We start from the raw sequence: 10,551 nt of genomic DNA, 5'->3' as shown, positions 1-10,551 counted from the left end.
GTGATTTAAGCTCACAGACACAGAAGCTGCTGTTTTGATGCTGCCTCATTTAATAAGTTTGTGTCACTTAAGGTAAATCTGAATTAAGGTTTTCAATTGCCAAAGTCACAAAATAAGACATTTGAAGTTACTGATGGAGGCAGGAGTGGATCAACAACTCCTGGGTCCCTAGAAGCTAAAAACGCTGATTTTCTCAACGGACTTTGGTGCAGGACAGTGATCAGGGTTTACAGGGCGACACAAAACGTTGCAGCAAACTTATTTTTCAAGGTATTGTAGACTTTATTCCGCGAGCCTTGTGCAGGGAAACACAGTGTAAAGGAAGATGAAGACACATGTCGTGTTACGCGCCTTCTGGAGACGCTCAGCAGAGGTCAGTGACGGGGGGTCATTAAAACGGAGGTAAACAAAAACACACCACCTACTGTTTCAGTGACTCCACAGTGCAGGACTGTTGACTAAGCAGGTGTTAAATGACACACTCACAGATTAGTAACAGATAAAGTGGCAGGACTGCTTTATTCTGAAGAGTTTTCGTAGCTATTTAAATATCGTCACATTCGAGCAGCAGTCCCCGAGGAATTCGGGCACTGATACAAACATCTCATTTGGCTCTGGTGCTAAGACGGAGGCATATGTGTTTGGGTGTGTCGTCAACTGTACGTGTGTGTGTGTGTGTGTGTGTGTGGGGTGGGGGCAGCAGGACACTTGAGTGGGAGCAGCAGCTGCACAGTGGTTAACTTTTTTTTGAGTGGTTTCCCCATCAAGGAGGGATAATATTACAAGTGTGCTCAGCTCACGTGAGGAGAAAAAGGGTGTGTTTTTTTGCACCCCCTCCCTCCCTAAATTTTATGTGCTTTCAGATGAATTTGTACAAAGACACACAGAGAAGAAGAGAGAGGAGAGAGAGGGGTTCAGATATCAGACTGGGATCTGCAATGTAAACACACGGGGGAGGGAGGGAGTACAGCCTGCAGGGAACTGCTCAATTGTCTTACTGTCACTGTTGGTGATTAAACATCAGCAGGTGTCTCTTAAGCCCCTGCACACTGACACAAACGCTGAGCCCCTTTCAAAATAAGGCTATTAAACATGAGATTAAAGCTCCGGTTCGGCCTAAGACACGAGCCATTTCATAAAAACGACACCTGCTCACGTCCATGTTAACTTAACAATATGTTTCTTGACGTTAGACGACATTTTCTGACTGGAAACCGAAGTTTGTGTCACTCTGTAAACCCCCACACCAAACTCCATAGAGAAAACCAACGACTTTACATCACAGCAACACAGGAGCTGTTGATCCACTGCTGCTTCTGTCAATAAATCCAGAGGTGTATTTGTGTGATTTCTGTGTTTAAAAGCTTTTGTTCTGATGGAACTCAGTGGTGTAAACTTACAAAACGAGGCAGCAGTAGACCAGCAGCTGCTGTGTCCATGTGGGCTTAAAACGCTGATTTTCTCCATGGACTTGGGTGAAGGATAGAGACTTCCCGCTCCAGATGGAAAAAAAGGCTGTTAAACAGTGAGAAAAAGTGGCAAACATATTTATATTAAGCTGGCACAGAATTAATTGGGCACGTCTTTTGGTGAAGTGGCTAAAATCTGTTTATTTCCTAGCAGCCATGTTCCTTCTGCTGCGTCTTGAAGACGGTGGCAAACTTGGCAAAGTCACTATCTCAACTACAGTACACTACCTCATTAAAACTGGACGTGGAAGGGGAACAGCTTGCCTGGCTCACTTTTATTGGAAGTGATGAGTCAACTGTAGTGAGCTGTAGACTTGGTGATATATATAAATATAGATTTACAGTGAATTACTCAATGACGTTTATTATTCTTATATATTTCTATCCTTTGTTTCATGCTCTTTGAATAGGTGCAGCTCTAACACAAGAGTTTTCGGTTTCTGATTTAAAGTTAAAGTAAAAGGACGAATACCAGGAATGTAGTTGGAGGAGGAAAAAAAGAGAAGAAACTGTGAGCGTTTCTGGGATTCTGGGAAAAAAAATGAAAGTTGAAGCCCAAAGCTCGCTCACACTTTCTCACACTCGTCCTTACAACACTCTCTGTGGATTGAGAGCCACCTGTTTGACGGGTGATACAGACACAACAGCTGCTCGAAGGCCCGACCTTCAGCCTACACACACACACACACACACACACACACGCGCAACACTTTTTTCGTTAAACAAACTGCTGACACACACACACACACACACACACTTTCCCTCTCCGAGCACACTCCTACACACACACACACACACAGACACATTCTCCAGGGAGAGTTAAAATCTGCAACACTTTGACTTTGAAACAATTCCTCAAGTAAAATATCTTTTTTTTTTTACACATTTATTGAACAAAGTAACTTGAGATACATGTCAGAGAGAGGGTGTGTGTGTGTGTGTGTGTGTGTGTGTGTGTGTGTGTGTGTGTGTGTGTGTGTGTGTGGAGGGTTAAACCAAGGTCGTCACTGTCCGGTCGGAGGCGGAGTCGAGTCAGGAGCAGAGGATGGAGTCACTTCTTCACACCTCGACTCCTCCACCTGTGCAGAAAAACACACGTTACATTTCTGACCTTTGTTTGTTTTTTTTAAACATGTCTTGGTTAAAAGACGCCGTTTCCTCGGCGATGTTAGTGCAGCGACACGATGTGTGTCCCCCACTGGGAAAATTTGGGACAATCAGTTTGAAATGTGGGCGGCAGTGTTTGAGCGCCAGCTGGAGGTAGACGGGGGAACAAGCTTCCCGCCGTCTGCAGCCGCTCCAAACACACACACACACACGCGCGCGTGCGCGCGCGCAACCTCACGCCTCACTGCTTTTAAAAGCTGGTTTCTGGCGAGTTGTGCTCGGTGAAACGAAGATAATGCACACGAATAAAAAGGAAGCTTTAAACACATTTAAGGAGCACCGATTTAAACACAGAACGCTGCATTAATAGCAGTCGCCATGTAAAAGTTGCGATATTGTCGAGCTAATCCATGGAGCTGCAGTAGATTATATTAAAAATGGAAAAATACAGAAAGTCTTAAGCAAGTACTGTTAATTTTATCAATAAAATAACAATACTTTAATATATTTACATTATTTCTTCAAGGAAACTGTGTTTGTACAATCACAGTGTGTTTTATCATGTATGTTTCTGACCAAAAAGTGAGATCAAAATGTTTAAAACAAGTTTTCTACAATCATCTCAATAATCACAATTTGCACCAATCCCCATAGAGAAAATGAGTGATTTTAACATCACAGCACACAGGAGTTGTTGAGCAACTGCTGCCTTCATCATTAAGTTCAAATGTGTTATTTTGTCAATTCTGTGTCTGAAATACTTTGTTCAAATTAACGTGAGTGACACAAACTGACCACAGGGGGCAGCAGTAGACCAGCAGCTCCTGTGTCAACATGAGCTAAAAACACTGATTTTCTCTATGGGGTTTGGTGTGGGAGAGCGAGTGTTTTCTAAACTTTAGTTTTCTGTCAGAAAAGTTTGTCCAACAGTGAAATAAAGCAAAAAAACATGTTGCAGAGGGAAGTTGAACCCTTTGTTAAGTGCCTAAAACCAATTTTCTCCCCGTTGTCCTTGACGGCAGCCATGTTTTCAGTCTCGACTACGTGTCAGACCCCGACGCAAGAGTCCAAAAACCCTTAACAATCCCTTCAAGCTCAGTTTGCCAACACGCGGTAATAATCCTGCTGTAACAATGACCTTCAGACAACTTCTACGACTGCTTTACTTTTCCTGATTACTGGCACCGACGCTCTGCAAACGCACGGGACAAAAAGGACAAGATGTCTGCGTTCATCATATACACACACACTCCTGTAGCAGGTGATAATATGGAAGTGTCCTTTTTTTTTTCCACACCATAAAACTAAAGTCCAGCTGCTGCTATAGCAGCTCTGCATGCTAATCCTCAGCTTGTCTTAAAGCCAGAAAGACAAGCGTCCAAAAAACTTAAGAATTATATGTTCGTCCAACTCTGACGGCCACATTTGTCTTTAAGAAAGTTAAAGCTATTTCAACTCCCCCGAATGAACAGATCTGAAAATAAAATGTAGGCCACAGAGCACAGTATGTCATCAGTTGCCAAATCAAGTCTATTTTTGACTCCAACTCTTTCTTTTTTCTCTTCATTACGCAATCAGTTACAGAGAGAAAGTCAGAGAGGCAGCGAAGTGAACTCGTTTTGAGTTTGAAGAATTTAGAGTCAAACAATCTAAGAGTGTCGCGATGAATAACATCTGGAAAAAGAGTTAAAAATACTCCTTTTTTTTTGGATCCGTGTGTCTTTGAAGTGGAGTTCAGAGAGAAGTCTGTCCTCCGCGAGAAGGACGACGAGACCTGGTTTCTCCTCAACACTTTACTCACATCACACTGCATCTCTCTCTCTCTCTCTCTGTGTGTGTGTGTGTTTTTCTGCCAAAATATAAATGCAACGCAATAAAAATAGCAGCGTTAAATTTTCACCTCTGGCAGCTCCGTTAAAAAATGTGACGTGATGGCTGCAGCCAGAGAACAGGACGGCTGAAAGTGGATCATGGAAGCCTCTGGAACCGGACTAACATAGAGCGTCACTGCTGTTCAGTGTGAGGAAAGTAAAGAAAACCAACATCGACTCTTCTTACCAGTTTCTCTGCTCGCTGCCTCAGTTTCCTCCAGACTGTGTGATGAGCCTGAGCAGAGAGGACAGAGGAGAGAAGATTCACTTTAACTGCACCTCACCCTTCTGTAGGAACACATTTGATATTAGAAACGACCATTAAACGCCTTTTCCTGGCAACACATGCGTCATTAATAATCATCGATGACTTTCTAGAGGACGACAATTTATTTGAGAAATGAGCAGGACAATTCTGGGGAATAATAAGAATCTAGATTTTATGGCTTAGAAGTGAAATCACCGTGGCTGTGAGGAGATTAAACTGCTCAGTGATGAATCATCATTAAGAAGGTGGACCTCAGTCCTCGGCTCATATTGTTCCACTGGGTTTTAATCACATACAGTGACACAGAGAGGAGGAGCGCTTGTTTTCATGTGTCAGAAGCTTGTGTGACAGGAAATAAAAGATTGATCTAATCAGTTTGAAAAACACCTCCTAAAATCTTAACAAAAGGATTGAACGAATACGGTTTCTCTGAGACGTCAGCACCTGCAGCTGCAGAGGCAGCGAGAGGCCCTGAGCTCGACGGTGAAGGCCGCTCGGACCTCGTCCCAGATTGTGCAGGGCCGTCACCTCGTACTGCGAGCACAGCCCCGTCCTGGCCACCAGAGGGCCCCCACTCAACAGCACATGGTCCCCACATCTGAGAGGAGAGCAAAACACAAGGCGTATAAATAAAAAGTGCTTTGACAAACACAGAGCAAATGCAGGAAACTCTGGCACAAAAACAAGTGAAAGTGATTTGAAACCAAATCTCAATATACATAAAAGTAAAAATGCCAAAACCTCAGACCCTTTTTTATTTAAAGCCTTAGGGTTGGGACAAAATAGAAGTGACCAACCCGAGGATCTAAGGCGGTGAGGATTCTGAAAGGTTTGTTGTGTGAGTTACGTCACCTGTAGAGCATTACTGTGCCTTTAGTGCTCTGTGCTGCCTTCTGTTCCACCTCCTCCTGTTTATACCTAGGGAAACAAAAAGAAAAAAGAGAGAAAATATTGAACAGCGAGTTTCATGAAAGAGAGAAGGAGAATCAGAGAGTACGACAGGTGTGAAGTGAAGAAAAGCAGCATAAAGATTGAGCCTGCCGAATCAACCCTAGCAATTAACGGGGTGACAGATGTCCTGAGTTCTCCGGTTTCCTCCCACAGTCCAAAAACATTTGGGGATTAGGTAAATTGGACACTCCAAATTGACCGTAGGTGTGAGTTGTTTCTCTCTATGCGGCGTCTTGTGATGCCCCACCTTTCGCCCCCTATGTCAGCTGGGATTGGCACCAGCGAACGACCCTCATATGGAGGATAAAGTGGTAGAAGATGGATTAATTAATGGATGGAACATGAGTGTGTTCACCTGCTGTGTGAGAAGGCCTCCAGCGCCACAGAGGGCACCACCTCCAGAGGTTCCCAAGCCAGGTCCTGGTGGATGAGCTGCTGAGCACCACGAGTCATGGAACGCAGCGTCTCCTGGAGAGAAAACAACGCAGTGAGCAGTGAACTCTTCTGTAATCTGAACTACAATTAAAAAAAAAAAAAGAAAAAAAGAAGGAAATATCCCTTCAAACAACAAGAGTATACTTGCTGGAATTCTAAATTTTTTCTCCCTAATGCTTAAAGGCGACAAAAACCTCAGAACTTGTGACAAAATAACAGACAATGCTGTGATTTCTTCCTTTTCTGCATATTTCTCACACCTAAAAGTTTCAGATCATCAAACTCATTTTAATATTAGCCAAATAAATACGATATATAAAATGAGAATTTTATTTATTAAAAAGGAAGAAAAGGTCAGTTTAATTATTAACTGTGATTAACCACATTTACCTGTGGAATAAACCTTGAGGCATTAACTGCAAATGAAGAAAACAGAACAGAAGGCATCCGTGACTCAGCCATGACTCATCCAACATTTAAACAACTGCAGGCCTCACTTGCCTCAGTTGAGGTCAGCGGACGTGACTCGACAATAAAAAAAGATAAAAAGGCAAAATGGCTTCCATGAGATGAGAGTTTTCAGGCCAAAACCATTGCTGGTCTAAAAGAACATAAAGGTTTGTCTCACATTTGCCAGAGAACATCTTGATGATCAAGACCCAAGACTTTTGGGGAATCTGGAGTAAAACTAACACAGCATTTGAATAAAAACATACCATCATAACTGTTTCTGTATTTGTATTATCTCTGTACAATATTAAATTAGTGTGGTGACCTGGAACTGTTATGTGTGACAAATATGCAAAAGAGGAGGAAATCACAACTATTATTCATATTCTATTGTTTTAAAACCCGGTCTTTTAGAAATAGATGGAAACAAACTCAGTAATTACAAACACAGACACACAGACACACACACCTCAGAGGGAGTCCATGAATCCAGCTGAGGGTCAAGTGCCACATCACAGCAGAAAGCTCCTGAGGTGACTGTGGAGAAATAACAGTCATTACCAATAAAAACGTGAAAGTTTATTTGTTTCCATTCTATTTAATCTGAAAACAGACACTACAACCAAAACGTGGTTTTCAGTCCACCAGGTGGAGGTAAAGCCTGACACACCTAATGCCACATGATCCAAAAGGATCTTTTTCTTTCTTGTTTTGAAAAGGTTTCCTGTAAACACAGCATCGCTTCAGTCTCCATCCACACGAAACCCCCACTCTCAAAAGGACTTAAAACGCTGTAGTACATAGGCCACACCTGTAAGTGGCGCTGTAACACTACACCAAAAATGGAGAAGACGACATTGTGCACATTATAATAAACATAATGTGGAAGTAAAAAATAGTGTCTATGAAAATAGGTTTTTGTTTTCTCTTCCCCTTATTTTACGCTTAAATTTCACAGTTAATCTTCAACACTTGTTTGTTTTCTTCACCGTCGCTGAGGACATGACGTCGTGTCCTAGTGATATCCAGTGTTCATTGAAAGTATGATGACGACAACAATGACAAAGATAGAGACAGTAAATTCCAGCGCAAGACACAGGTGGGACTATGACATCATCGTTTTCCCAAAAGAACGTATTTGCTGTCTACACCAAAAATGCAAGGGTGGTGTTTTGAGATTTTCACACTCTGGGATGAAAAATGATCATTTCACACCTCCCAAAATGCCATTTACGTGTAAAAGAAGCAGCAATAAGATACAAAAAAACTATGCAGATTCACCTACACCCGTTTCCGTGTGGACAGACTTTGAGGTTTAGGTTTTCTGTCTAAAAGCAGTGAGGTTTTTCACTGAGAATAAATCATTTAATTGATCTCCAAGTCTGAATAGACCCTAGACTGAGAAGGAATGGAGCTCCTGTACCTGGAACCTCAGGTACACTGAGCAGCTCCACAGTAAAATCGTCCTTGAAGGCAGTTTCCAGCATCTGACCCAGCAAGGCCGCACAGGAACGCCAGTAAGCCTGGAAGAACGAGACATTTACACTTAAGTAACAAAAGGAGTCCTGTTTCTCTTGAAATAAGCAGAGGAGGTAAATATCCCAGACATTTTTGTTCAGTATAATAACACTTGTGTTGTAAGAATACCTGGTTGACCAGTGTTGGGTCATTTTCTTTAAATGTGAGCAGGGTGAGTGAGCACGAGCGTGTGAGAGGCTGATGTAGAGGCCATATTTCCCCGTCGACCAGAGCCAACGCTGAATTAGTCACATGGTAATCTGTCAAGTCTGAGAGACACAGAGACGTTCTTTAATGAAATTAAAAGTATATATTTATACAGCGGCACAAGAGATAACACAAACCCTGCCCTTTCACTTACGCCGTGCGCAGCTCAGTGGCGTGGACACGCCTCTGTTCATGATGAGCAGTGTGCCGTCCAGTCCCGGTCCCTGCACGGACACCTCGATCTTCTCGATGCGAGGGTACAGCGCTCTCTGTCGGGCCTGCTCCCTGGAGAAGACAGCGTTGCGTTGGCTGCGGACCTCGGCGACCGGTGGACGCACGGCGGCTGCAGCGGACGCATAACCTTCAGAGGGACGAGAGAGAAGCCACAGTGAATCCAGAGAACAGAGACATTCATTCATTCATCTTCTACTGCTTTATCCTGCACATGAGAGTGCCAATCTCAGCTGACATAGAGCAAAGGGCGGGGAAACGAACAACCATCCACTCACTCACTCACACCTACGGTAAATTAAGAGCGTCCAATTTGCCTAATCCCCAAATCTGCATGTTTTTGGACTGTGGGAGGAAACCCATGCTCACACGAATAGAACATGCAAACAAGTCCTCATTCCGACCGGGTCACAAACTTCTTCTTGCTGCAAAGACAAGAGTGCTAAATAAACATATTCATGATAAAAATTTCCCCTTGATTTGAGAAACTTGGATGTTGATTTAGATAATTTTGTCTGGGACCCTCTAGACAAGCTTTGGAGAAACCACAGATTATAATTTTATTTTATTTTGTTAAAAATATAATTGTAATAATCTCCTTAAATGTGAAAAGGTTGTGGTTTCTTACGCTTGTGAATTGAACGTTTTTAGTTTGATTAATGAGATTAAAGGTAAAGCAACAGAAAGGTCAACAAATAACTTGAAGAAATATTAAAATGCAGAGACTCCATTGTTCAAGAAGAAGGAATCACCATTTACCAATACTTTAAGGACAAATAACCCAAAACAAAGATCAAAAATAAACATTATTTGATTATGAAAACGAAAAATTAATTGAGTTGTATTCTGGGTCGTCAAAGTTTATTGTATTTTGACCCACATGGCTTAATTTATTACAGTTTTAAGGTCATTTAAATAAGCTCATGTTAGCAAATCCACAGGTAAAGAAGCTAACGATGAAAATGTAGGTGAACAATAATTGACCGCCATTTTGAGTATTAAATATTAACAATATCAAACATACAAGATTAAAACAAAGCAGCTAACATGTGTGGTAACGTGACATTCCCACTATTTACATCTATAATTCGTATACGTGTTGTTATTTAGCAGAGCTCCGGCGTTTAAACGTTGTCTTATTTCTACAAAACGTTCATACAAAATAATGAAGCTAAAAGATGCTACAAGCTGTCATGACGTGCTAACGCTAACCAGGTTAACGTCGGCTAGCTGCTACTTACGGCGCTGCAGGAACTGACACACGGCCCTCGTCGCCATTTTGTGTCAAACACTTCCTCGGGTTTTATGAAGAATAAAACATGTAAAATAAAAACACAAGACGTGGAAATGTTTGATTTTAAATGTCAGTGTTATCACTAACTCCAGCAGCTGAAGGACGCCATGCCTGAACTGAGTGCAACGTATATTTGGGTCCGGGTAGGAACTGAAAACAAGTTGGGAATGTGGTCCATGTGACCTCCAAAATGAAGTGCGGTTGTAATTTGTGGCAGCAGGTGTCGCTGTTGACAGTTAAAAAAAAACATAAACCGGGAATATATTACATACTACAAGAAAATACACAGTTTTCTCAAAATCAAACTTAAACCCTGTTCAACAATGCGTTAAATGATTTTTGTCTTTTTCTGACGGATTTGTTGAAAGCTTTAGATAATTGATCCAATGGATTGAGCTGAGTTTAATAGATATATCATTTTAATACAAATATATAATGTAGCCACCTCTGTAGATTATTCCAGAATCCAATCACTTATTCGCATTTAGATAATTTTGTATTATTATTATTTCTGTGGAATTTCTTGAATTTTTGAATTTGTTGTGTACATTTTACTTTAAACTGCAAACATCACTCCTTTCACTTGAGGAGAAAGTGGATATAAGACGATTTTTTTCTCATTTTCTCACCATATTTAGTTCCTAATTCCTAAGAAACATTATGTTTTGAAGCAAAATTTTCCATAAAATATAGCTTTAATAAGAGTATTGTTACTTTTATAAATACCAATACCATGTGTCCTCTGTAACT

General features: G+C 41.6%; 1 protein-coding gene across 1 annotated transcript; it reads right to left on the bottom strand.

Moving 5' to 3' along the window:
- Window positions 1-2,349: 2,349 nt before the first annotated feature.
- mrpl39 (mitochondrial ribosomal protein L39) lies at window positions 2,350-9,933 on the bottom strand. The gene is made up of 10 exons (XM_058652125.1): window positions 9,749-9,933; window positions 8,431-8,637; window positions 8,199-8,338; window positions 7,975-8,074; window positions 7,021-7,088; window positions 6,022-6,134; window positions 5,568-5,633; window positions 5,160-5,313; window positions 4,635-4,682; window positions 2,350-2,548 (listed from the first exon to the last, which is right to left on the bottom strand). Exons 1-10 carry the CDS (start codon window positions 9,783-9,785, stop codon window positions 2,474-2,476), a joined length of 1,008 nt encoding a protein of 335 aa, XP_058508108.1. The 5' UTR covers window positions 9,786-9,933; the 3' UTR covers window positions 2,350-2,473.
- Window positions 9,934-10,551: the final 618 nt, after the last annotated feature.

This window comes from Solea solea, chromosome 2 (assembly GCF_958295425.1).
Source record: "Solea solea chromosome 2, fSolSol10.1, whole genome shotgun sequence".
Classification (NCBI taxonomy): Eukaryota; Metazoa; Chordata; class Actinopteri; order Pleuronectiformes; family Soleidae; genus Solea; species Solea solea.
The sequence above is the reverse complement of the archived record's forward strand: the minus strand, read 5'-3'. Positions and strand labels throughout refer to the sequence as shown.

Excerpts from the sequence above, each read along its gene's own strand:
- mrpl39 (XM_058652125.1), bottom strand. The coding sequence starts at position 9,785 with ATGGCGACGAGGGCCGTGTGTCAGTTCCTGCAGCGCC. Across the intron at positions 8,638-9,748 it reads GTGTCAGTTCCTGCAGCGCC|GTTATGCGTCCGCTGCAGCC; the intron begins GTAAGTAGCAGC and ends GTCCCTCTGAAG. Across the intron at positions 4,683-5,159 it reads CGCTGCCTCTGCAGCTGCAG|GCTCATCACACAGTCTGGAG; the intron begins GTGCTGACGTCT and ends CTCTCTGCTCAG.